The sequence below is a fragment of the Budorcas taxicolor genome, chromosome 19, assembly GCF_023091745.1.
Source record: "Budorcas taxicolor isolate Tak-1 chromosome 19, Takin1.1, whole genome shotgun sequence".
Lineage (NCBI taxonomy): Eukaryota > Metazoa > Chordata > Mammalia > Artiodactyla > Bovidae > Budorcas > Budorcas taxicolor.
In genome coordinates, this window is record NC_068928.1 from 5516938 (window position 1) to 5544888 (window position 27951).

At 49.2% G+C, this 27951-nt stretch overlaps 1 protein-coding gene across 1 annotated transcript in view; it reads left to right on the top strand.

Annotated features, from left to right (window-relative positions):
- The first annotated feature begins 1800 nt into the window (after positions 1–1800).
- The window catches only part of HLF (HLF transcription factor, PAR bZIP family member), a 53219-nt gene continuing 27068 nt past the window's right edge, over positions 1801–27951 (top strand). The window contains exons 1-2 of the mRNA XM_052657391.1: positions 1801–2175; positions 4343–4678. Coding sequence (XP_052513351.1) covers positions 2061–2175; positions 4343–4678 — 451 coding nt within the window. The 5' untranslated portion in view covers positions 1801–2060. The remainder of the gene's footprint in view (positions 2176–4342; positions 4679–27951) is intronic.

The window sequence follows — 27951 nt, forward strand, 5'->3', positions numbered from 1 at the left end:
CTCAATACATATATGTGACATTAGCTTAAAGCCTGATGTTTTCGGAATTTGGTCTGAAACACTCTAGCACTGTCTCACCTACCTTTCCTCATAATTTTCAAATGAGGAAAAATGTAGAGGTCACTTGATCATATGCCCAATGAGGAGGAATCTGTGGCTCAGAGAGGGAAAGGCACTCACCAGAAGCCACCCTGCCAAGGGCCCCCTCCACCTGGTCTCCTGTCTTCCAAATGCCATCGGGGGCTCCAGGGAAGAGCCACCAAGAATTTCCACCCCCCAGAGGTAGTCTTTAAAAAAACAAAACCAAAAACTTTTTATTTGGTGTTGGGGAATAGCTGATTAACAATGTTGTGATAGTTTCAGGTGACTAGTGAAGGGACACAGCCATACACTTAGGTATGTATATCCATTCTCCAGCAAACTCCCCTCCCGTCCAGGCTGCCACATAACATTGAGCAGAGTTCCCTGTGCTGTACAGGAGGTCCTTGTTGGTGATCCATTTTAAATATAGCAATCACTGCCCACTCTTAGCCAGAGGTAGTGTTTACAAAGGCCTTTCTGTCTTATTGTAAGATTGTATTAATTTGTGCCCATTCACTCTTGCAGACCTTTCTGGAGATGACAGTACCCTAATCTTAACGAGGAGATATGGGAAGGGAGGGTGAGGAAGACCCAGATGTCTGTGTGTTGGAGGGAAGGGGCTCCCCAGGCCTGGATGCCAGCGCTACCAGCCAAGCCATACCCGGCTTCGCGCAGTGCTCAGCGATCACCACTGGCAGCAAACTGGCCAAGCACGAACCTGCAGCTGCTGTGGTGGCCTTGAACAGTTATATTACTTTGGGGAAAATTTTACAAAATCATTTTAAATACCATGCAGACTTTGTAACCCAGGCACAGTTATCTGCGTTCTTTTAGAGCAAATATTCCTGAAATACTATTCAGTATGTGTATCTCTCCTGCCCTCACTCAACTTTAGGCCAGAGTGTATCCCTATTAACATTGCCTTGAAAGCTCTGGAAACAGTTCGCAGCGCTCCTCTGTGGTCTCCTCTGGTTTTTATTATGTCTCATTTGAACTTCTAGCAAGTCCTTATTTTTCTGAGGTTGTGGGAGCGGGGCAAGAGAAAGGGCGCTAAACTTGGCTTGGGCCGGGGGTAATATTTATAAGAGTATCCTCGATTGGAAGCAGTCATTGCCCAACTTGGTTGCTCCCTAATCACTCTGGGAGTGATTTTTCAAATGCCCTAAATTATCCCCAGGTGGAAAACTAAAGAGAGAAATTTCTCATTCATCTTCTTACTGTGAAGAAGTTCGGTCCTCAGCGCAGGCCGACGGCCCCGCGGGGACCTGGCGTCCCGACGCCCTTCGCCTCCCGCCGGCACCACAAGGCTCCGGAAAGTCGGCGCGCGCGGCAACGCTACACTCGCGGCGGGGGCGGAGCCTCGGCGGGGGCGGAGCCCGGTGGGGCGGGGCCTCAGTGGGAGGAGCCGCGGCCCCGCCCCCGAACGCCGCTGGGCGCGCAGGGCGGGCGCTGACGTCACTCCCGGCCGGCCGCGGCACATGGGCGGCCGGCTGCGCTGGGCCGGGCGCTGCGGGGCCGCCGGCGCGGGGGGCAGCGGCCGCGGCGCGGGAGGGGCGGGGCGGGGCGCGCGGCCTCGCGCTCGCGCTCGCGCCGGGGCGGTGCGGGCTCTCCGCCTTCTGCAGCGCTCTGCATGTTTTTCCTTCCTTTTTCGCAATTTTGAGCGTTGTGCATGACGAGAGGTTCGAGGCAGGTGAGAGCATCCCGCCCGCCGCGGAGGAGCCCGCGGGCACTCGGCGCGCTCCCCGGGGGTCGTCTGCGCTGGGAGCCCGAAAGTTCTTTTGGTTTTGTGTTTTTATGCAGATGTATTTATAAAGACATAAGTAATTTTTTTTTCTTTTTCTCCTCTTGTCTCCACCGCCTTAAAAGCTAGTACTTTTGGCAAAGGACGGAGGAAAAAGCTCCGCAACATTTTGGGGGGAGGTTGGAGTTTTTTTATTTTTTTGTTTTTTTTTAAGAAAAAAAAAATTGAGTGCATCGCGATGGAGAAAATGTCCCGACCGCTTCCCCTGAACCCCACCTTTATCCCGCCTCCCTACGGCGTGCTCAGGTCCTTGCTGGAGAACCCGCTGAAGCTCCCCCTTCATCACGAAGACGGTGAGCGCTGCCCTGCTGGCTGCCCCGCTGGGGGCCCCACTCCCGGGCCGGGCACCCCCGGAGCATCCCCCGCTCCCCCACTCCCGGCACCCCGGCCCCGCTTGAATGAAACTGAGGCGCTCACCTATCGCCCCACCCTTCCTCCCCCCCAAAAGGGAGGGGACGTTTCTGTCGAGGGGATATTCCGTGTTGCTAGTTGAGCGCTGGGGCCCCGGCCGGGCCTTGCGGGTCCTCTCGGGCGGCTCAGGTGGGAGACAGAAGTTGACAGGTCGGCGTCCCCGAGGTCGAGGTGCACCCACACGCGGAACGAAAGCCCCAGCGCCGGGGCGAGGGGCGCCCCTCGCGCCCGGGAGTGAACCCCAGGGCCGTGCTCCAAGCGGGCGGGGGCTTGAGTCAGGGGTCGCACCGCGGAGCCGGGGTATTAGCGATAGTGCTGATCACAGCTCTTAGTTTTAGCGTTTGGAGCTCCCGAGGCGCCGGCGGAGACGCGCGTTGTCCCGGGCTGGGTGCTTCAGACCGGGAGATGGGGGCTGGGATGGGCTGGAGGAGTGGTCCCTGGGCGGGGTGCCGCGCACACCCCCCGCGCGGCCCTCTTCGCCCCGCACTTTCTTGGTAGGAAGGGACAGCGGGGCAGGCTCACGTGTAACCGCACCGGAGCCTCCTCTGGCCTGAGCCCTTTCTGGGTAAGTCCCAAACCTTCCCGAGCAACCCTGGCTGGGGCAGGCCCGGAGGGGTCCTGCGTGGAGGCGCCGGATCCAGTTGGTGCCGCCAGGGACTGGTCGTTTGGGCTGGCGGGTTTCCTGCCATAGGTATCCCAGGAGCAAAAGTGAACTGTGAGGTGAGCCCTGCGGCTCAAGAGTTTAAAGTCTTAAAAGATCCTTTGGCTGCTAGCAGCCGGGGCATATTCGCATTTTTCTTTCCTGGGGCAACCTGTTGCATTGCAAGAGCTGAGGGGTTTGGTTCCCAGTCTGCAGAACAGAGCTTCTCTTTTAAATCCCCTTTAAGGAGGGGCACTGGGGAGGAAGGTGCTGCCTGCAGTCTTTTGCATCTGTGGGAGTTTTGAAGTCAGATTCTTGGGAGATGAGACTGTACAGGATTAGAAGGGATGGCATGGAGGCTGTGTTTCTGTGAGGAAGAAAGTCAGAAACCAAATTCCTTAATCACAGATTTCACCTGCACTTGAGGACTAGTAGACTTGTCCAAATCCAGAGCGCTGGTTAAAGACCTAATGGGGTGAGGGATACTTGCAGTTAGAAAATAGCTATACATCTCCATCATAGGTGCTCAGAGGAACCACCTTTTCTGGTAACTGTGCTTTTGACAGGTCCCATACATGTATAATTTTTGAGTTCGATCATACCTAAGTGGGGAAGAGGAGGAAGAAAACACTTTTGTATTTTAAACCACAGCAAAACAAGAAACTCCTTTTGTAAAATACAGCGTACCCCAGTGGCTTTAGAAGCAAACACATGTGGGCTAGGAAGTTCTCAGCTTTCCTCTCTGCAATGTGATACATTGGTTAAGCTCCCATAGGCCTCAGAGCCTCTATTTCTTCATTGTGAATGCAAGTTGTCACTATTTGCAAGTTTATTATGAGATTTTTTGGGGGGAGAAACATATAAAAGAACCAGGTATGTTAGTAGGTGCTCAGTACATGGTATTGAAGAAGGGCAGAGAGTCCCTGCTTTACCAAAATTAGCATTACTAATGCACTGGCTTTCTAAATCTGAATGACCTCATATTGTCACTGTAATGAATTTCCTGGAAGATAAATCATGTCTAGTTATTGGCTGTTTTCTTAAAAATCACAGCAGTTGTATGTAATTGCAGGTGTTATCTTCCCACTGTAGATTTAAATTATTATTTGTCTCCTTAAATAATGTATGGAGGGCTGTGCTGTCTTGTTTATATCCTAGACCAGTCTCTAGCCCTGTCCCGAGAACTAGGGCTTTCTTTCCAAAGTAAATAGGAAGATGTCGAAAAACAGGCAGAGATCCATGTCCTGCCTGAACTTTTAACTCTAGATCCACAAGAAACAGCAGCCAGAGAACAGCCCCAGTATGTGTGGAAAGTAGTTTTGTAGCAGAAGCCAAGGAGGAGTGATAAAAAAAAAGTGAGACTTTTTCACTGTCTTTTTTAAACTCCAATATTTCCCCTTGTTTTGCAGCATATAGTAAGGATAAAGACAAGGAAAAGAAGCTGGATGATGAGAGTAATAGCCCGACGGTCCCCCAGTCAGCATTCTTGGGGCCCACCTTATGGGACAAAACCCTTCCCTATGACGGAGATACCTTCCAGTTGGAATACATGGACCTGGAGGAGTTTTTGTCGGAAAATGGCATTCCCCCCAGCCCGTCTCAGCATGACCACAGCCCCCACCCTCCGGGGCTGCAGCCGACCTCCTCAGCGGCCCCTTCCGTCATGGACCTCAGCAGTCGGGCCTCCGCACCCATTCACCCTGGCATCCCACCCCCAAACTGTGTGCAGAGCCCCATGCGACCAGGTAAACTCCCAGATGGTTCTTCCTTCCCCTGGGGAGGAGGGGAGCAAAGGGGGAGGACAGCTGATGTGAACGTCTTGATCCTCAGGGGTGCATCTGAAAAGAGGAGCCTTGGATTTCAGCCACGGTAGTGGTTGTCCCATTTCAGCGAGCGCATCACCCAGAGAGTCTGCTAAAGGCCGACTCTATGGAACCTACCCCCAGAAATTCTGATGTTTCAGGTCTGGCTGAGGCCTGGAATATGCATTTTTATCCAGCCCCAGTGGGGATTCTAATGCAGCTGATCCAAGGACTGCAGTTTGATGAATGCCAACCTGTGGTTAATGATTCAGATAATTTAGGCCTCGACTCACCTCCGTCTCTTTTCCTCCTTCCCCAAGTACACAGATAACAGGACCTTGCTGAATGATTTGGGTGGACTGTCTGTATAATGCTGTGGTTTACCTGTATTCATTGTTTTTTCGGCCTGAAGGGGAACAAGATGTGAGTGAGGGGTGGGGGGGGGCAGGTATCTTTTTCATCCACTTCATCTTGTGTTGTCAGTTGAGAAACTGAGTCTTAAAGTAGCTCTCACCTTAAGCATGACTTAGCCTTCTTCAGCATCCGATCCTGTCTTTCTCTTCACTATTCCTACCAAATTGTTCCTTTTTTTTTTTTTCATTTTCATCTGTTCACTGCACGTAATCCACTTTTATCAAAACCTACAAGGCTGGTTTTAAATGGTGTTGAAATATTGCACAAAAATGTTACCTGAAATGACCGGTACTTCAAAACCCACCTGCAAACGCTCAGATGTAAACACAAGTGAGGGCGCTCTGTCTCTGTGTCTTTAGCCCTGTTGTACAAAACACACAGAAAGAAAAGCCGTTTCATGTGCACAGGTAACCGGGAACAAAGATGCAGCGGATAAGTCGTCGGGAAGGTCACCGAGCCAGGGGCCTTAGCTGCGGGGAGGCCAGAAAGCAGGACAGTGGGAGACTTGGGCCGGAGATCATTCCCGAACTCTGTGTCCTCGGCTCATGTAGAATTTCTGTGACACACAGAGCAAGATGAAAATGAAAGGAAGCGGTGCAGAGGAAGAAGAGAATGCCTCTGCCTCAAAATGGTAGTACTGGAGTTAAAGCTCTCCCATCCAGTCTCTCTGTGCGGCCCCTTCTTCGAAACCCACTTTGAATTATAGCTTCCAGGGTGCTGCCTGGAACAGCATGAAATCTTAGCCCCTGCCCCCCGCCGGGGGCCCCAGAAGCTTACGGAGACACTCCTTTCATGTGAGCCTGACCCCCTGTTACTTAGGACACACAGGGGCGTTCTCCCAGGAACAGACTACAAAATAAATAATCGTCAGAGCAAGAAGAGAGGCAGGAGGAAGGGCACAGAGGCCCGGTGAGAGGGCTTAGCTGTGCCCCTGCCATCTGCTCACAGCAGTGGGACTTTACAAAGTGCTGCAGGCTCTCTGGGCCTCGGTTTCCCTTTTGTGCAGGAGGGTGTCATTTCTGTTCGATTGGATCATTGTGAAAGTTAGAATGTGTCGAAGGGGTCAGATGACTAGCACTAGATATTTCTTTTTTTTTTAATTTTTTAAATTTTTTTATTTTATTTTTTTAAAATTTTTATTTTTACTTTATTTTACTTTACTAGATACTTCTTAATGAGAGCAGTTACGGCCATTATTCTGTTCGTGTCAGCTTCCATCATTTCTTCCAATGCTTATCTTCTGAAATACCTTCATAGAGTAACTAGGTACAGTGTATACCCCTTTGTTTTGTAGAGAAATGTCAGGAGATTTTGACCAATAGTTTTTGGCTTGCAGTGTTCTAAGTCTAACACTTGCACTCAGTTGGCAAGTTATTTCTCAGTCTTCTGTTCATGTATAGGATGTGTGCCATGTTAGAAATACTGCATTTTTTCCCCAAAAAAGGCATGCTGATTGTCGGGTCCCCACCCTTAGGTTCCTATTGAAAAATCAAGAATTGGGATTTTGGAGCTTGAAAGTCATTTGAATCAATATTGATCATTGACTTTCAGAAACTTGTGATGCCCTCCTCAGACTTGCAGTCCATAACAAAGGATTCCTGCTTTCGGTCGACTGTCATTTTGTTAGGTTGTGGAGTTAAAGATGCTTGGATCAAAGGGTGCACTGGGACCTAGAAATAAGTTCTTCACTTATATATCTTTTTTCATAATGGAAGCACACTTCATAAATAACACTCTTCAGTTCATTTAAACTCAATGATATTCCTGACAAAAAAAGGAAAAGAAGTTAGAGCTCTTCTTGAAATACCCAGTGCAGATAAAATGACACTGCTATTCTTACAGAGGTGATAATGCAAAGTAAATTCTAGGGAATGTGGAATTGATGGATGGTATATCACAGGCAAACCTGAGAAAGGAGAGTGTCCTTCATTATTCTGTGTAATCACAGTGGTGACCCGAATAGAAATACCAAGTAAACCTTGAGGAAAACAAATCCTGAGAAGGGAAGAGCACAGAGTTAGCTGTGAACATTCTGGGAACTATAGAATCTCAGTCTGGAACAAGATTTCTCAGCTTTGGCACTGTTACGCTTCAGGTCAGTCTTTGCTGTAGGGGCTACCCTGTGCTTTGTGGGATGTTTAAGGGCATCCCTGCCCTCTGTTCTGTAGAAGCCAGTAAACCCTCCCCACCCCAACCTATGTGACCAGTAAAAACGTCTGGGGTTACTGCCAAATGTCCCCAGAGGGCAAAATCACCCCCTCCCTCTCCCTACCCCCAGCCCGCCCCAGAACTACTAATCTCGACTTGAGATTTGAACGGCCACATCTGGGCTTAATTCAGGATCCTGTCACACACATGGATACCTCCTGTAATGCATTATGGCAAAACTTCTGAAGCAGTCAGGAGACCTTAAGTTGAAATATAACAAGAAGACATAACATTAATAAGAGCATAGTTATCCACTTTCAGTTACTAAAACTAAGACATCAGGCTGATCAGGAGATAATTGCAAAGCAATTTCGTTAAATATTTGTTTTCTACTTATGCTTGGTAGCATTGTACCATTAGTGTTACCTGTGTGGCTGAAGGGAAGTGAAAGAGATGACACATTACGCATTTCTAGGTTTACCCCAAGTGTGTCTTGGAATGACAAGGTGAGTGTTCCTGTGAATTCTCTTACTGTTTACTCTGACTGCGCTGCAAGCCCTCTCCTGTTTTATACACCCATCATTATTCCTCTGTTTACCTCTCTGTTCAAAGAAAGCGTTAAATATCTGAATACAGTTTTGCTTGAAGAACTAACCCAGGGATCTGCTGAAGCCTCCTCTGGCAGTGGGGGTTATTGCTATGCTTTCTGGGCTGACATCTTAATCAGGAGCAGTGGTGGTTCCCGGATGCTGTAGGCATCGGCAGGGGCTTCTCAGGCATTTGACGTGCAGCTTCCTGGACATTCCTGAGCCCGCAGGGATGGCAGGAGTTGTCCTGACCACTTCAATGTATGTTTGTCAGATGCTATCAGAGGCGGTGCCCGGGAGTGCTTTCCTGGAGGTATGTGCTGCATACTGGAAAAAAAAGAAAAATCAGTTTGCCCTGAGAATTGAGTGATTGCTTTAAGGACAGCAGTCCCTTTAGGGAAAGTCATCTATAGCAGACAAAGGCAGAGTTATTTTTAAATCATATGCTTGTAAAGCCAGAATTGAAATGTTTCCTCTGGTGGTTTTTCTTTGAATAGCTTGGAGGTGTCCTACCACCATTAGACCCATATTCAGCTGAGAATTACGAAGCCTCTCTTTCCAGTTCTGAGCACGAACTGGGTTGTGGTGAAGGCTGGTTATGGAGTAAAGTGAGAACCTTTCTGTGTGTGTGTGGGGGGGCGGGGGGTGTGTGGGAAGAGGAGGGTGGGGGGTTGGGGAGACCCCACTGGAGCTTGGCAGGATGGAATCAGCATTGTGTGTGCTCCGTTCTCCACTTGTAATGAAGTTCTGATGTGGAAGGGAGGTACTGCCATGGGATCCGAATCGTGATGTCAGGGAGTTCTGTGCTGGGGCCTCTGAGATTACGAGGGGTCCTGCTGAAGCAACAGAGTTCTTTGGGCTTTTCTGACACCGTGAGACGAAGCTTCGATTTCTCCCTGCAGGGAGAGAAGGGCATGCAGTTCATGTACCTTCCCGTCCCGTGTGCTGGTCACGTCTGCAGGTTGGGAGTGCTCTAAGTTGAGGTGCACTGCGCCCGCGTGTCTCGGGAGTGCTTTCCATTCATTGGGATCAAGGAGGCCTTGAGGGGAGAGCGTCAGCTTTGTCCTCGAAGCAGGCAGACTTTTTTTGGTTTCAGTTTCTTGTACGAGTTCGTCTTCTCCACCACACCCTGCAGAGGACAGACACATCTTCTGGCAGGAGGTGGACAGGGGTGCACAATGAGGGTGACTAGGTGCTTAAGAGCATCAGCTCTGGGCCCAGGGACTTGGGTTCACAACCTGGATGTACGCTGGCGTGCTGTGTAACTTTGGGTCCATTTCTGGACCTCTTTAAGCCTTGGTTTTCCCAGCGGGAGATGGACACTGGACATAGTCCCCCTCCCATGGGGTGTTAGCGGGCTGTGTGACACACGCCTCCGCAAGCTGGGAGCTGGAGGGATGTCGTGGCTTGCCAGCAGGGAAAGGAACGGCCTGTTCCCAACCCCGTTCTCCATTGAGGGATTTGTTTCATCTAGCACCCTTCCCTCTGCAAAACTAGGACGTGGGGTGTTTTGTGGTCCGCCCCCCAGCGGGCCCTATACCCTGGAGACTGCCTGACTTTTTGGCCTCATTCTGGATTAGAATGAGCCACTTCCCTGATGTTACTCCAGCAGTTTCTGGGTTCTCACCTCATGTCCTCCAGTGTAGACACAGCCGCTTGCTGGGTGCCCAGCCCCCAGCTCCCTTCCGCGTGAGCCTGGGCGACCCTGGCTGCCTGCCCGCGCGCTCTGTGTGCCCTGGGCACGTGGCTGTGCCCCGCGGAGCTCGCCCGGCCCTGGGTGGCGAGCTGGCTGCCTGCCACCCCCCCGCCCCCACCCTCGCTTCCCTTCCCAGGCACGCCGCTATGAGTGCAGCCAGCGATCGTAATCCTGACCCTGGCACGAGAAGGCCGAGCTCTGGAGGGCCGTTCCCGTGCCAGGGAAGCCTGCTCTGCCCCACGTCCTAGCCGGACCCCAAGTGCCCAGCTGCCCAGAGGCGCTGTCTTCTTTGTGCCACTGCGGTGGGCAGGCTTCCTGCAGGCCGGCTCCTGCCAAGGAGCTTGGCAGAGGCTTTTCAGTTCAGCCGGTGTCTACCAGACGAGAAAAATAGCAGTGTAAAGACAGAACTAGGTAGAGCAGAAGAACAGGGTGGGGAGGTGGGAAGGAGGGGCCGCGACAACATCCTGGTGCGGAGACCCAGAGGGTGAGAGACAACAGTGATTTATTGGCTTTCGCAGAAGCCTCCCCGCCAACCAGCACTAATCACTTGTACCCAGGAATCATTTTTTATGTCTCAGCAGTGAAGATGGAGGGAAGCGAGAGGGTGGCAGGGGAAGCATTAAGATGGAAAAAGCTTTGGAAAAGAATAATCGAGAGAGGGACGGGGAGGTGCAGGGCCTGCATCTGGTCCTGTAGTGGGAAGGGCCAAGAATATCGGTGCCAGGTCATATCCCACTTTATTATACTGCTTGGTGTTCCCCTAGCACGTGTCTTAACCTGAAACCACTCGACCACTGTTTTGGAATAAACTGAAATGTGTTTCCGACCTAGGTGCTTGCTAGCTCACCATTCAGATGTCCATCAGGGTGACCTGTGTTTGATATGCGGGTCATCCAAGCAGCGTGTCACTCTTGTAGGGCACAGGATCCCACAAACAAACACACCTGGTGTAAATCCCATCCCTGCTACGTTCGCCCATGCTCTTGGAGACGTCCTTTAAATGGTGTGAGCTTTGCATTACCCGTCTGGAACTTCGGAGAAATCCCTGGACCTGCCTTCTAGGCTGTTGAAGGATTGCTGAGGAATACTTGGCACAGTGATGAGCCCACAGCAAGTGCCCAGTCACAGCTGCTCTGAGGGCTTCCTCATTCCCGTCTGGTCTCATCTCTCATAGGAGGACCTCATCTCTCGCTGGGTTCCTGGGGAGTCTCCACACTTCTCCCTTCCTGGCCAATTAAGGCCTCTGGAGTTGGCGTTTCTCCTTTGCTTCTCTGCTGAGTCTTGCTCACCCCCTTCACCTCTGAGTTTTAATTAACCTTGGATCGCTAACTGTAACCTTTATTCAGTCCTCCTTGCTCATGAGATTTAAAAAAAAAAATCAGACAAGCAAAATGTAGCCCAAAGAAGTTCTTGAGTAGAAGATTTCGCCGTGACATATATGGCTAGTAAATCAATCAGTCAATCAGTTGATGTTACTATTGTGAAGTTTTACTAATAGGCAAGAATCCCACTTGAAGGAAATACAGTGAACTCAGGGGTGAATAAACCATACAGGCATGTTAGGGCACTGGGGAAGGAGGAGAGTCTCGTCCACCCTCCTGCTTACCAGCAGGACTTTCCCAAAGCATTCCAGAGTAATTCCTCCTCCCCCCACAGAGGTCCTTTAATCGAGAAATCTTGACTCTTTCCACACATTTATCTTCTTATCTGCAGAGTAACATCTTTGTTGGGTTGATGTGAGGTTTCTGATGTCCATGAAGGCCAGCATGGCACCTCCCATAGTAAGCCAGCCCTGACCCCATCCATTCCGTCACTTTCCTCTTGTCAACAGTGGGAAGATGAGGAGGCAACAGAGGAGGCCGTCAGAGCTGGGGGCACATGGGTGATCCCCAGCAATAGCATCAGCTGTGGGTTTGTGCTTCCCCCTGGGGAAGACAGACAAGGGTATGATCGGGCTGCTGGTCTCAAGGGGATGGGAGTTCAGTAGGGGAGATGGAGCATTTAGGTAAAATGATGAATGACAGGACAAGCTAGCATGTCCCAGGCTAAAGGATGAGTCCACGGAGGCCTCCAGTATCTAACTGAAAGAGGAGGGTGGAAGAGTCAGCCCGAAAATGAGTAAAACCCCTGAAAATTAATGCGGGGGCAGTGCTGTCAGTCAGGACTGCCGGGTCTCAGGGAAGCAGCTGCTGCCTGGGGCGGGATGGCGTGGGGGTGATGCTTCTTGGGGGGGTCAGGCCTTCCCGGGTCTCGTGCGTGACGGAGGAGCCGGGGTGGACAGCAGCAATGGTGTGGTGGAGCATGGAGGTGGGAACGCCCGTGGGTGTCCGGGGAGCAGGGTGTCGATCCAGTTCAGCTGGTGCAGAAAACTCACATGAAGGAGGCAGGAGCGTGAGTCTGCAGAGGCAGGTGCCAGCCAGGCTGGCAGCTTCATGAACGCCAGGCTCCTGAGCTTGAACTTGGTCCAGGCGGCAGTGGGGAGCCATTGAAGGTTTCTGAGCAGGGAAGCGGCATGTGGATGTTTCCGCTTGGGTTCAAGGTTGGATTTGAAACATTTTTAGATCCTTCACAACAGTTTCCTCTGGCAAACCGGGACTTCCTTATTTTTGTTGTTTGGAAAATAAACACTCTTCCTTGAACATCAAACAGCTTTTGAAAACACAATGTTCTAATGATCTAGAGAAAGTAATTCAAAAACACAGGGTTTAAGTTTCACTTATAAAGCCCATAATTTTGGTGATTGGGGGAAACCCTCTTTGGCAAGAAAGGAGTTTGAGGGATGTGAACGATTCAGAATTTAAAAGTCCAAAAGCGGGCCTGATCTCACAGAAGCAGAAAGATAGAGTTTACCCAATCTATTAACATTCATGACTTTAAAATGCCTCTATATTATAAAGCTGACTGGGTTTGCAAACAAATATGTTAAACGTCTTTCTATGAGTGTAGGTTTTTGTTTGTGCCTTTTTGTGTGTGTATATGTGATTGTGAGAGAGAGAGGGAGGGAAGGCTCCAGTGATAGAAATTTTAATCCTTGATTATAAGGATTACCTGCAGCAGTAATATCAGGCTAAAACACTTAGGCGAGTGTTTGGCCAGCTTAGTAATTTTACTCCTGAGAGACAAAGGAATCCTTATTAGAGTTGTGTATTCTTGAGTCCTGACCTTGTGTTAGTGGCTCGCTTCTTCCCTGAAAACCGGAATTAATTGCATGTCATGTAGAGATCCGGTGGCTGGGGGTGGGGTGGGGGTTGTGCTGCATTGCTGCTGGAGGAAAAGGGCTTTGTGGGAGCAGACAGGCTCTGGGGGAGGGAAGGGGGCTGCTGAACGGCACCTGCTTGAAGTAGCTCACTCAGGTACCCCTGAAATGTTCTCTGAGATCAAGCCAAGATTACAGAAAGCAGGAGGAGTTGCCATAACCCAAATCAGTTCACTTAAGGGAAAAAAAAAAACAAAAACAGTCAATGTGTGCAATTTCACCTCCAGCTATGTACAGTAGACAATTGCAGGAGTGTTGGCAGAATCAAGCATCTGTTGGGGAAAAGCTATACGGTACTTGTTTCTGTTAAATTGGCTTCTGGTGGATACACACTCCATGACTTACTATGAAAATTCCAAAAATGTTTTCCTTCCTTTCTGACTTTAACAAGTATTGTCACTGTCTCAAGTTCCTAACCATCCAGCTCATAATGGGAATCCAGTCTGTCCTGAAAAATGGCAGTTCCGTTGTCAGACAGATCTCCTAAAAGTTTTGTTTTTAGAAGTTTAATCTAGGATTTTTTTTTTTTTTTCATTAATGATTTTTGGAAGAATGCTTTGGAATTTGGGGTCTTGTAATAAGAGATAGCTTGTGGCTAATTAAGCCCCTTTCTGTCTCAGATCTTGCCCGGGAGAGCCTAGATTCCTAAAAACAATGAGCGCACGCTGCTGCAGAAAGATGCCCCAGGGAGCTGCAACATTAAATCATCTGTGACAAAATGTTCTCTTAGACAGTGGGATTGCATAAATGGATCAGCAGAAATAAGCGCCTTGGCAGAAGCTTCTTGAGTGGGAAACAGCAGTGCTTTCTTCTGTAACTGGCTCTGGGTAACAGTCTGCTGGGAGGTCCTTGCTGGGGAACCCACGCATGGGCCGTGGAGTAGAGAAGGAAAGCTTCACTGCCGCTCTGTAAGTGTTTTCACACTTAATGGAAAGAGTTAAGTGAGACTGGCCATTCAGGCCAGTAATGCCTCCTGAATTGAATGAGCAGAGTGAAGGTTTGTTTGGGGAGGGATGCCACCAGGCCCTGGCCAATGGGAATCGAGGCTGTAAACCAGATGAACAAGACCATCTAGACAGGCAGTAATCAGATTACCCAGAACAGATACTTCAATACCCCAAGACAGGAAGAGGTCTCCTAAGGAGAGTGGCAGAGAGTCAAACTCTGTCTGCCCAAAGGATCGGTCAGAAGATTTGGTTCACTTTAGAATGGATTTATTGTGCTATGGGCTTAGTTAGAATCACGGAAGGAGATTAGGAAGGCTTTTACTAGAGAGAACTTTTAAAATAGGATGGAGATCTCATATTCAGTTTGAATAACATTGCTTTTAGAGGCCAAATGCCACTGAAAGATTTATGGAAGAAAGAATAAATAATATAAAATGTAAAGATAGAAATAAAGCCTTGATAGAGTTTCTGAGGATAGGAAAAGGAAAATTTGTAGAACTGACTTCATAGGAATTTGGTAGAATTCATTTCATCACGATTGATTTCTTTTTATTAATACGCTTTCCGGGGGAGTTCTGGGTTTTTTTTCTGTCATAGAATCTAAAATATGTTTATTTCAAATGACCAGTAACACCTGAATGATTTTTAAAATGATATTTATATTCAGGTCAAAAATATGTTTAGCATTGTAAATGAAATTAACCCAGACATATCAGGTCTCTTAGTGATATTTAGTTATTGGATTCCTTAGACATTTAAAGGTAAAAGATAGGAAGTTTCAGTATTACAAAAATTAAGTGTAAAGAAGCAATTTGCGTTTACTTACATTCAACTTATTTCTCTTTTTACCCTCAAGCTTACTTGGCAGTGACATGGCATTGATTCACATTTTGTGATCATTTGATCTTGCATTGATCAAACTGAAATCTGTACCTTTGTGTTTTTTCTAAAGATATTATCAAACCCATTAATTATGCAAATAGAATTTTAGAAGGCACAGTGAACTTATTTGAGTATTAAACAGGTTTTAAAGGCCTTCTCTGTGTCTATACATTGACGTTCTTAACCACAGCATGTATCAGCCAGGAGTAAAGGAATTTCTTTCATTCAGCTGCATCAGTACTTCAGATTCGTGTGACCACCAAGCTGTGGGAGTTTGTCTCTGTCTGCCTTCCCCCACCTTGTCCCCATCTACTAAAGTTTCATCTTTTTAAGCTTACGTTTTCATATAAGTGCATGGCACCAAAAGAGCATTTTTGTTCGTTTTCATCCCATCGGAGAGGATGTCATGCAAGGGTGGTGTTTTCCCTGAGGACTTTTCTCATGAACCCATCACCTGCTGGAGCAGACTCCTCTGCTGCTTCCCTTCCCCTCACTGATGGGCAGCACCGTGTGGTTACAGTTTCTGTCTTGGTTTAGATCGTAGAGCCAAATGGACCCGCTCTCTAGCTCTTCTGCGTTTGTTCTCTCCTCTGTAAGTGGGGACGGCCAATACCCGCTTCAGCTTCAGCGGATTCCTGGAGGAGTAAATGAGGTGCTCTGTGCAAACAGTGGTCAGTCTGACTGGTAGCTGTCACCGCTTTCATTTGCTCTACAGGGACGGGTTTTCCCTTTTCCTCCTTCCATCGTCATCTGTGGACACTTAGACGGGAACAGGTTTCGTGCTGCAGCAATCACGGCCAGCAGTGATTGCTGCAGCCACGCTCTCTGCCTCTTGTAGGGAGAAAAGGGTGATGGAGAGGCCACGCTGGGGACATCCTCTGTACTGACCTCAGTGAGCACATATCCAGCCCCCGCACCCCGAGAGCCCTGTCTGTGGCTCTGTGACAGCACATGCTGTCTTCCTCGGGCAGCGCTGTGTCTTCCGTCTCCACCTGCCTTTGCCATCCTCTGACTCTGCCTGGGAGACCCGGAGAGACTAACGGGGGAAATGGGACAATTCACTTCTCTTCGTGCTCTCAAGCTTTTCCAGTGTGTTACAGGGTTGGGGACTGGGCTGCTTCTTTCTCCTTGCTGGTGACGCCTTTGGGTCATGGACTGGAAGACTGGCCGTGGCCCCGCTGTGGGCAGCAGGGTGTGGAGCAGAGGACGTGGGACCATGGGCTACCATGGTAAAAACCCCCAGCTTTCTGCTCCCCTGGTGCACATCTCGCAAACATTTTCTTAGCCTTCCCTGCAAGATAAAAACATGGCAGAGGGTGCCTCCAGAGAGGGCAGATAGAGCCTTCTGTCAGAGTAGAATGGAAACCAAGGAAACAGAAGTAAATGATTTGGAAGAAACGTGTGAAAATAGTTTTTACACAAAGGGGGAAACTAGAAGTCAATTAATTCAAGACTCAGGATTAACCTGATATGACCGTCTTTCAGCCGGATTAGAGATCTGGCCCTCTTGGCATGGGTCTTCATACAGTACAGAGTGCAGTGTACACATCAGTGTGGCAGGATAAGCCTTTTCAAGGTACAACAGTCCTGTCTTAAGGATGGCAAAGTACATCAGCATCAAACTAGGCAAGACTTCCCTCTTGGGAGGGGAGTTTGATTTCAGGGAAAGCTCCCTCAGCCTGATTTCACATCCAATCACACACCTCTGAGCTTGTATAAAAGACTAGACACCATGCTCCTAAGTTTAAATGAACTAAACGCTATGAAATCATGGCCATACTCATTATGTGTTCAGGCCAGGATGGTGCTGAGCATTTAGTGTAAGGGGTTGCAGGAAATCAAGTCACATTAGAAATGAAATTGGTTTCTGGAATTTACTCTGCTCCCAGGAGCATTGACTTGTGTATCCATTGCCAAAGCACGTTTTCTCTTTTCTTCATCCATCTTTCCATTCTGATTACAAGCTGCTTGAAAATAAATGTAGGAAAAAAAAAAAATGTAGGCCTATCTCACTAGCCCAAAACCGTGGAGATCAGGATTAAATAATTTTAAGGCAGAAATAACAAGCTTTGATTAAGACGTTCAGAAAAACACGGTCCTAATAGCATCTGCACATTCCTTTTGGATCCTTCGGACACTAAACTAAACGGGAGGCCAAGAAGCCGTGACACCCTGGGCAGATCACTTAAACTCTGAGCCCTGTTTTCTCATCTGGAACATTGCAGTCTTATTTCATAGGAATGCTGTGAGGGTTAAATGACATTAAATGGGCTAGTTGGTGAACAGATCTGGAGAGTTGTCCCTCAGTAAGTGTTAACTCAGAGTGAGAGTCTGGTATTTAAACGCCACTTTGAGGCTCACTGTTAGATTTCTGAGTTGCTAGGCTGAGTCTTTGCAAGCTTCCTGATGCTTCTTTAGATACACTAACAAATCTAGTGTCTGGTCTCAGCTGTGCCAAGACCACCCTCTCTTGGTTTATCAGCCTCTCTTGGTTTCACCTCTTCATTTGTAAGATGGGAATAATCTATGTTTTTCTAACTTACAAATAAATATAAGATAGCCAATTAGAAAACTGACCAAATTAAATTCAAATCAAAGTATAAGTTCTGCGAGTGTTATTGTTTCCCTTGGGTTTTAAGTGGCAAAAGGGAAAATCAGTCAGTTCAGTTCAGTCGCTCAGTCGTGTCCGACTCTGCGACCCCATGAATTGCAGCACGCCAGGCCTCCCTGTCCATCACCAACTCGCAGAGTTCATTCAGACTCACGTCCATCAAGTCAGTGATGCCATCCAGCCATCTCATCCTCTGTCGTCCCCTTCTCCTCCTGCCCCTAATCCCTCCCAGCATCAGAGTCTTTTCCAATGAGTCAACTCTTCGCATGAGGTGACCAAAGTACTGGAGTTTCAGCTTTAGCATCATTCCTTCCAAAGAACACCCAGGGCTAATCTCCTTTAGAATGGACCAGTTGGATCTCCTTGCAGTCCAAAGGACTCTCAAGAGTCTTCTCCAACACCACAGTTCAAAAGCATCAATTCTTCAGTGCTCAGCTTTCTTCACAGTCCAACTCTCACATCCATACATGACCACAGGAAAAACCATAGCCTTGACTAGACGGACCTTTGTTGGCAAAGTAATGTCTCTCTGCTTTTTAATATGCTATGTAGGTTGGTCATAACTTTTCTTCCAAGGAGTAAGCGTCTTTTATACATAGCAATAATTGCAGGGCAGGCCATTTACAAAACACTGAGTTTGGAATCAGCTAATCTAGATTCTGGCTTCCCAGGTGGCGCTCGTGGTAAAGAAGCCGCTTGCCAATGCAGGAAACATAAGAGACACAGGTTCAGTCCCTGAGTTGGGAAGATCCCCTGGAGAAGGGCATGGCGACCCGCTCCAGAATTCTTGCCTGGAGAACCCCATGAACAGAGGAGCCTGGCAGGCTACAGTCCATGGGGTCGCAGAGTCAGACAGGACTGAGCGGGTTCGCACACACACTCGCAATCCAGGCTCCGGGCCTGGTCTGCACCGATGGGTGGTGTGTCTCTGGACAGGTCACTGAATCTCTGAAGGCCTCAGTTTTCTTATCTATCAAACACAGGTGCTATTTTAAGCTCCGTGACCCTGTATTATAAAGTTATTATGAACTAAAAGACTAATATTCAACTTTTGTTGCAAAAAATGTAAATTTTCTTGGGGTGATGGTACCACTCCTAAGCTGGTCAGTAGATTGAGAGTCTGATGTTCTGCCACTCATAAAGGATGACAGTGTTCAAAAAGTAAAACTGAAAAGCAAAAGATATTTGACACTATTGGGGCTGGGGGCAGGGGGTGGGGGGAAGGGGGCGAGGCAGCAGCGTTAAAGCTCGTTACTTCCTAAAACTTGGTCTTCATCCCGTTCTGAATGGGAACTACTGACTTCTCTCTGGTGTTCAGCATTCCAGAATAATCCTGAAAGCAAGTTTTCTGGCTGAAATCACTGCTCCAAGGGTTAGTTTTTTTTTGTTTTTTTTTTTTTAAGTGGTGTATAAAACACCAGAGAAATAATTTTTTAAAAAGAGAAGCAGGAAAACCCCAAGGCCCACAGCTAGCTCTGATGAAACTTCTCTGGAGGGCCGTGGCCCACGGTGCCCTGGCCTGCCCCTCTGGGTGGCCGGGTTTCGGTTTGAAGGAACTTCCCATTCAGCCGTTTTCACCCCAGCCGCTTCTGATGGATTAGGAGGTGCCTGGAATGTTTTAAAAGACTGAAACTTGGTCTGGGCTCAGTGGAAAGAGCTCTGTGATGGATTAGGGATGTCTGCCCTGAGCGCAGGTAGGACCTTACTTGCGCCGGGTCTTTGCTGCCCTGACTGAGCCGGTTGGGAGGATCGTTCAGGACTTGTCCCTCCAGTGGGAAGGAGGTTAAGGACTCAGGCCAGTGCTGTTCCTGGTGTCCTGGGAAAGTGCTTATCCAAGTCCCTGACAGGTACTGTTCCGCTCTCAGCAGGAGTCTTCCTCCAGTTAGTGTCGCAGGATGGAAGAAGGGAAAACTATTGATTCTGTACCATGGTCACAGGACCGGTGTTGAGCGTGGAAGGAAGCTGTCATTCCAGCGGTCGCCATCAGATTCCCATGGAAACTGGCACGCCGACCAGAGCGCTCGCCGCCCTGCAGGGGCAGCCGCGCACCGCGAAGCCCTGTGGACTGCAGCGGCGGAAACCCAGCCCTCGGAAGGACCGGGAGGCTGGGCCCTCGGGACGCTGCACACGGTGATTCTTGACGTTTAAAACAGAACTTCTGTTACCTGAAAGAGCATTGGAGAATTTACCAACCTGTGTAGGTTTGAGGATGACCCTCAGGTATCCATATTAGCAATTCTGAAGTTTACTTCTCTTCCCTTCAGAATGTGCTGGATGTTTTTGTCTCTTGATATGCTTTCCTAGAGATGTTTAAACTCTTCAGATTTTCCTTTTTGTAAAGCACACTCAGGTGGAGAGTAGAGTGGTTTTTGCAGCTCCCCCAGTGTGCTTCCCCCAGCCAAATGTCTTGGAGGCCTCCTAACTTCCTAACTTTAAATCCATTAGCCACACTGGTCCTGCTTGTGTGTGTGTGCTAAGTCACTTCAGTTCAGCTCAGTTCAGTCGCTCAGTCGTGTCCAACTCTTTGCGACCCCATGAATCGCAGCACGCCAGGCCTCCCTGTCCATCATCAACTCCCGGAGTTCATTCAGACTCATGTCCATGGAGTCCGTGATGCCATCCAGCCATCTCATCCTCTGTCGTCCCCTTCTCCTCCTGCCCCCATCCCTCCCAGCATCAGAGTCTTTTCCAATGAGTCAACTCTTCGCATGAGGTGGCCAAAGTACTGGAGTTTCAGCTTCAGCATCATTCCCTCGAAAGAAATCCCAGGGCTGATCTCCTTCAGAATGGACTGGTTGGATCTCCCTACAGTCCAAGGGACTCTCAAGAGTCTTCTCCAACACCACAGTTCAAAAGCATCAATTCTTCAGCACTCAGCTTTCTTCACAGTCCAACTCTCACATCCTTATATGACCAGTGGAAAAACCATAGCTTTGACTAGACGGACATTTGTTGGCAAAGTAATGTCTGTGCTTTTGAATATACTATCTAGGTTGGTCATAACTTTTCTTCCAAGGAGTAAGCATCTTTTAATTTCATGGCTGCATGCACCATCTGCAGTGATTTTGGAGCCCCCAAAAATAAAGTCTGACACTATTTCCACTGTTTCCCCATCTATTTCCCATGAAGTGATGGGACCAGATGCCATGATCTTCGTTTTCTTAATGTTGAGCTTTACGTCAACTTTTTCACTCTCCTCTTTCACTTTCATCAAGAGGCTTTTGAGTTCCTCTTCACTTTCTGCCATAAGGGTGGTTTCATCTGCATATCTGAGGTTATTGATATTTCTCCCGGCTATCTTGATTCCAGCTTGTGCTTCTTCCAGCCCAGCGTTTCTCATGATATACTCTGCATAGACGTTAAATAAGCAGGGTGACAATATACAGCCTTGACGTACTCCTTTTCCTATTTGGAACCAGTCTGTTGTTCCATGTCCAGTTCTAACTGTTGCTTCCTGACCTGCATATAGGTTTCTCAAGAGGCAGGTCAGGTGGTCTTGTATTCCCATCTCTTTCAGAGTTTTCCACAGTTTATTGTGATCCACACAGTTAAAGGTTTTGGCATAGTCAATAAAGCAGAAATAGATGTTTTTCTGGAACTCTCTTGCTTTTTCCAAGATCCAGTGGATGTTGGCAATTTGATCTCTGGTTCCTCTGCCTTTTCTAAAACCAGCTTGAAGATCTGGAAGTTCACGGTTCACATATTGTTGAAGCCTGGCTTGGAGAATTTTGAGCATTACTTTACTAGCATGTGAGATGAGTGCAATTGTGTGGTAGTTTGAGCGTTCTTTGGTATTGCCTTTCTTTGGGACTGGAATGAAAACTGACCTTTTCCAGTCCTGTGGCCACTGCCGAGTTTTCCAAATTTGCTGGCATATTGAGTGCAGCACTTTCACAGCATCATCTTTCAGGATTTGAAAGAGGTCAACTGGAATTCCACCACCTCCACTAGCTTTGTTCGTACTGACGCTTTCTAAGGCCCACTTGACTTCACATTCCAGGATGTCTGGCTCTAGGTGAGTGATCACACCATCGTGATTATCTTGGTCGTGAAGATCGTTTTTGTACAGTTCTTCTGTGTATTCTTGCCACCTCTTTTTAATATCTTCTGCTTCTGTTAGGTCCATACCATTTCTGTCCTTTATCGAGCCCATCTTTCCATGAAATGTTCCCTTGGTGTCTCTAATTTTCTTGAAGAGATCTCTAGTCTTTCCCATTCTGTTGTTTTCCTCTATTTCTTTGCATTGATCGCTGAGGAAGGCTTTCTTCAGTTGTGTCCAACTCTTTGTGACCCTATGTAGCCCACCAGGCTCCTCTGTCTATGGGATTCTCCAGGCAAGAATACTGGAGTGGGTGGCCATGCCCTCCTCCAGGGGACCTTCCCTACCTGGGGATCAAACCAGCGTCTCTTGTGTCTCCTGCATTGGCAGGCAGGTTCTTTACCACTAGCACCACCTGGGACCACAGGCTCGACCACCTCAACCACACTAAAGGATTAATAATAACTGCAACTTATTGAGCACTTACTGGGCGGTCCCAGGAGCCAGGGTTGCTGTGTAATAAGGGTCAGTTGCAGGAGTGAATGGGGCCGTGCATGAAGTGGGCTCAAGGTTGAACATTGTCTTCTGAGAAGCGACAGGTTCACTGAACGTGGACCCCACTTCCTCCGCTACTGTGGTTTCCTGCTGTTTCCAGTGACTGCACTTGGGCTGTGCATACGATTAACTTTCAATTATCCTGAGGCCGATTAACCAGTTTGCAGATTAACCAAGGTGAAGGCTCACCTGGGCCTGGGAGGTGCTCGTCAATTCAGCTGCCCCACAATTAACTGGTTCTGGTTGACTGCATACCCCATGGTCCAGGAGCCTGAGGGCTGGGCTGCTGCAGGGGAGGAGAGCTAAGTGTCAGTGTCTTCTAGGACCTTCCACTCCTTTCAAACAGAGGAGCCCACAGGCCTGGCAAGTCCTGCAACCTCCAGCATATCCCCTGAGATGTTCGGAAACTCCTGGGGCCCAGGGCTCTGCCTGTGCTCCCGGTAGCTTCCAAGTTGGGGAGATCAGTACCTTTGACACAGTACCTTTGACAGTCCTGGAGAGGAAGTGATCTAGGGTGTTGAAAGAGGCTCAGCAAGCAGGGGCCCTAATCCCCCCTTTCCTCCCTGTGAATCCCCACCCATGGCACCCCCAAACGTGGGTTTGCAGGTTTGAGTCTGTGGGCAGTGGCTACCTCCTGTGGTCAAAGGAGGCTGAGGCCACAGTGGCAGCGAGGCAGGAGTGGCCCACAGAAGCAAGACATGTGCCAGCCTGGAGCATACACAGTCTAACCCCAGAGCCAACCTCCTGCCACCCTGGGAGGGATCTCGGCTGTAGGGGAGGAGCCTTGAGTCCAGGGTAAACTCCATATCTTGAGAAAGTGCCCATGAACTTTGGTCTCTGGCCCGTCAAGGAGGAGCAAGCCTTTGCTCAGGACATGCTCGCTGCGCCTCCGTGGATTATCTGATGTTGAAGCAGCTTTCGCGCAAGCGCCTGGCACGACCTTTCACCTCTGACTCGGGGCTCATCCCACACCTGCCCAGCCTGGCCGCCCTGGGCAGTGCAGTCGAGGTTGCCGACCGCTGCAGCCCTCCTCAGCCTGGGCCGTGGGTTTCCTCGGGTCCTTCCCTTTGGCTCACGTTTTCCCGGGGCTGCCTGTGTGTACAGTCTAGATATCACATTTTATTAACACAAAGAAATCTGCTCTGGCTGCCTGGCTCTCGCAGTCACATGGAGAGAAATGTGCTCCTTCGCTTCGCCAGCCCGCAGCTCTGTGCAGAATCCAGCCGCGGGCTAGGCACCGCGCCAAGCTTACATTTCACTTTGGAACACACTTTCGCATCACTCCTTGGCAGAACATCCACGGCGGCGTCTATTTGGGGAGTGAGTTAGAGAAGTGTTATTTCCCTCTTATGAGTGTCGAGAGATAGGACCTTTAAAGCATGTTGGACTGGTCCCCGTCCCTGTTGTCTTCAGGGGGTCCAGGTAATATGGTGACCCAGCGAAGCATGGCAGGGGCGGGCGGGAGAGGCCCCCTCCTAGGTTCCCCTGTTTCCTAAGTCAGTAAACATAGCCAGGACTGCCTGGGACATACGGACAGAGAAACTCAGGCCAAGGTAATAACATCAAAACCAAAGTCCTGGAACTCTTGAAACCAATGACCCTCCCAGATAAAACAACTTTGTTGTCTAAATCTTCCTTTCCAAAGATCTAAGATTTTTCAAATGCTGGTCCAAGGCCAGCCATTGAAAGAAAGCTTCAGCAAGCCTCCTGGAATGGCAAACACTGTTAAAATAAACAAACGAACCTCTTCCATTCAGTTTTCCCTTACTGGTCTATTTTTATTCCGTACCCCACCCCCCCCCCCCGCCCCGCCCCAATCCTCGGTACTTAACATTTTGTAATCCCCTCCCTTCTGCATCCCTCCTCCCATCCTCACCTCACTTTTCTCGGGACTAAGCTCATTGTTTGGCCTTCAGTAACACATCTAATTTCAAAAAGAGGAGTTGGAGGAAAGGGGTGGTGTAACCTCCTCTTTTTCGTGTTGGCTCATACACTGTTCTTACAGGTGGATACCTAAGCCTGACTCGGGTTTGAAAAGAACTTTGGTTCTGGAATTTTAAACCCTGATTAGGAAAGATCAGAATGGTTAGAACACAGAGATTCATTGGAATCATACTGACCTCTGTTTGCTCAATGAAGTCGACCCCCTTGAAACAAACAAACAAAAAATTGAAAATAAACTCTTTTTTCGACATTGTGCTAGCCCATACATCCTTTGGGAATTTCCCAAGTGCCAAGTCTTATTCTGATCCTAGTGTTGACGACCTTGGAATGTTGCTTTTGCTGTAAGTCCCATCTAGCCAAACAGCAACTAATAAAGATTTAAAGAAACTTTTTCGTCCACAAGATGCATACGGCAGCTGCTGCTTCATTGAACAGGACGCCACGGAACCCCTCCCCCCATGAGAAGGGTGCCCAGAAACTCGGGGACCAGGATGCAGGCTCTCCTGCCAGGCATCTGGAGAAGTTTCTCCTTACTCTGCAGAAGGGAGGGGGCAGAAACCCATGCCACCTGTCTCCAAAACCTGAAGGTAATTAGCTTTAAAAATAATGCCAAGTTCTCATGGTGATGGCAGAGGCCTCGGCGCAGTGGGGGGTGGAAAGAGGGCTACTTCACAGAGTAAAACTGTTGCAATCACATTAGTCATTTCAGGTGAGGTCAGACAAGGTTATTGGAGAGATGAAAGTTGCCCTGCAGTTTCAAAGAGATCTCCTGAAAGCATTGAGAAATGGTTTGAAGTTCAGAATCTTTGTTCCCCTTCCTCTTATAAGCAAGACAGGTTTTTTTAATTTTTTTTGTCTCTTTTTCCTTTTTGATGGGCAGAGGCTCTGGTGGACAACAGGGATGGTCTGATCTGCAGTCTGGCAGGTGTGTTGTGTGGGTCACCTGCTTTCTACGTTGGCCACGGTGAATGTGTAAGCTCTTGGCTTGCTGCCATCTGCCACCCAGCAAGATGGCACCTCGAGGCAGCTACCCTCTGCCCTCGCTTGGAGGAGGGTTCAGGGAATGTAACTTCGTGATATACTTAACTGATGCAACGCACACTGCTTTTCTTACTGCTTTGAATGGCAGGACACTTACCACTCAGAATTGACTGTGTTGGGACTTTGAAAATCGGTAGATTAAGTGGCTAGGCCTGAGTTTGACCTATTCTCGTGCCAGTCCTGTGGGTACCTCAGTCCCGTGAGAGTTTTGCATAAAACAGGTGGCGGTGTGTTGAACCCCATGTTCCCCAGAGCACTTGTGTGGACTCTACCCCTGCTCGTGGGTGTCTCAGAGACAGGGATTAGGCGTTTCTCTCAGGCACCGAAGCCCATGCTTTGCACGCGGTTGGTGTACGTGCTTCCCTAGTCAGCACTTGTTGAATGATTGAGATCGCAAAGACATTACTTTCACCATAAATGGTTTTCCAGGAGCACTTGTGCTCACTTCAGTATCTTCAGTGATGCGGGCAGAATTTGGTTCAAAATGGCGAGTCTCTACGGAAGGTCCGGGGGATGTGATGAGCTCCTTTAGGGCAGCGCTGAGTCAGCGTGGTCTTAGAGGAGGAGCCGTGTGTACAGACCCCTGTGGACGGTGATGGGGTCAGGGCTCACCTGAGGGCTCCAGTGAGCTGCTCTTTGGGCTGTTTTCTGATAGGTTGTTGAATAGCCAAGGATGAGAGATTACAAACAAAGGTGGGTACTCAGCCCTGACTTTCCATGCCCAAGTGGCAAGCCAGCAACTCCAGCCTGTACTGTGTCCCCAGATCACCTGTAAGAGTCGTGAAACTCATCTAACAGGTGCTTAACTGGAGTTTTAACTGGGCAAGTAGGAAGTCCCATGTTGGGTTGGGGGAAGGGAGGAATGGAGAGGAATGCCAGTTTTTTTGAAAAACACTAACTTATAGTTCTTCGGTTAGCAGATGCAGAGGCCTCTCAGTGACACGTTAGGATGTAACTCCCTTGAGCATACGGTTTGTTGGTTTGAGGAAGGGTGCTCTGTCCTCACCAGCCAGTGGCTGGGGCCTCTGAGATAGACAGGGCCCTGCTGGAGGGAGAGGGGCTTCAGGAGCCGACCCTGTGCTGAGGATGGGCTGGGGGCCGGAGCTGCCCTTCTGGCCCTCTGCCCCCCGCCACGGCAGGTCGAGAATTAGACTGGGTTTTGGCTGGATCTGTGATGTCCTCAATAGGCTCTGAGCAGAGTTCATTCTAAGCCCCCTGGAGGTGTGGGACCCTCCTCTGTGTGCTGTGGCTGTGTCTGTTCAGTAGAACGTTGGGGGAAAGAACCTCCCTCCTACTCGGGTGAGGTCACAGAGGTCTCTGGAAAGAACCGAGCAGAAAATTATTCAAACAGCTGAGGCATTTGAAAAATTATTTTGAGAAAGGTTTAAAATATTTTTTAAAAATTACATAGCAAGCACCCTTCTTCCATTATCCATTGGTGAATTAACAACTTGGCATATTTACCATGTATGTTCATATATAAATGTATGTATTGGTTTATGAACTTAAATGTTACAGATCAAGTTGTGATTGGGGGGAACTTTTGAAAAAGAGCCACGTGTAAACTCATAAGGCAGAACGTTAATAATTCCGAATCTGCTTTCTCAGGTGCAAATCTGTCCTGGCCCTTTGGGTCCCCGTATTAATAAATAAGCCTGGCTTGAGTCTGGTTGGGAAGGCCAGGCTGGCTCATAGAAGCACTGCGTTCCACTCGGTTAGCCTTTGTCAGAGGGGGGCAGGCGGCTCGTTGGCACAGAGTCCTGGGTGTCTCCCTTCGGAATGTGAGGGGAGTATCCCTTCACTTCAGGGGAGACTGCACCAGAGCCATCTTCTTCCCTTGGTGCTGGAGAAAAACAGACAAATGCAGAAAGCAGACGTTCAGAGAAGAGTGTGGTACAACCCAAAGCTGTGTGGTGAGCTGTGATGCCAGCTCCCCCCAGGGCACCTGGCATCACAGGGGAGGCCTGTCAGGTGAGGCAGCCGGACCGGTCACCTGTGCCTTCTTTCTTGACTGGTGAAATCCTGAGAGTCAGGCCGTCTGCAGTGTGCACCCGTTTTTCTCTGAACACAGAGCTTCCTTCAAACAGATGGGTAAAAAGGAACAGTGTGATTAACAGCTAATCCTTCTCTAGTATTTACTGTAGCCTGGGCTACAAGCTAGACTCAGTGGTTTTACATGTACAATTAAAACTCAAAGCAAGCCTCGGGCGCTGCTATTATTGGTACTAGGTAGGTACTATTATTATGCTCTTTGCACAGAGGAGAAAACCAAGGGCTGGACAACGAGCAGACGGCCGACGGAGTCCGGTCAGTGGGCAGCCAGGCTGGCGCGGGCACCCGGGAGCTGCCCGCTGCACCCGTGTGCGGGCCCACCGCTCCTGTTTCCCTGCAGGAGATGCTCTGCCCTCGTGGAAGGTGGAGAATTCCCAGGACCTCGGAACCCCCGTGTGGATGGCATGACAGTGTCAGCATCCTGGGGACCTGGGTGTGGAGGGGATGCGAGCGAAAGGGCCCCCAAAACAAGCCACACGTCTGTGGCGGTGCCGAGATCTCACGGCTCCGGCCTGGGGAGGCCAGCTGTCAGAGTGCAGGCTTTCCTTTCAAATCATAGCGGATGTGACTTAAAAATGGATTCTGTGCTTTGGTACAGCTCTCAAAGCCACAGCGCCTTCCAGTCCGATTTTAAAAGTGAACCTCTGTGAAATCGTAAACAGCCATCGGGAAGAGTCAGGGACAGTCTAGAGGCTTGGGAGCGTGCAGTGCCTCTGTGCCGAGCTCATGGCGTGGTCCTCGTAGGGCTGAGGGCAGGGGTCGGCCCCCAGGGCCCAGGCTGTGCTGATCTGCCCGGTGCCGCAGGGAGGCCGGTGGGGCCCGGGAACGCCGGTCCTCCGTGCTGAGATTTCTGTCTTCAGCCCTCCCGAGAGGCTGGCACGGAGAAGCACGCACGGCCATGTGGACGCGCCGGACTGCAGCTCTGTGCTCCGCCATCAGCGCGTGGGTGAAGGGAGTGCGCGCCTTCACGTGCTTTTCAGAGACAAGCTTACTGAGAGCTCCTTGCAGAGACTCAAAACGTGGGGGACGGGTGTTCGCAGTCAT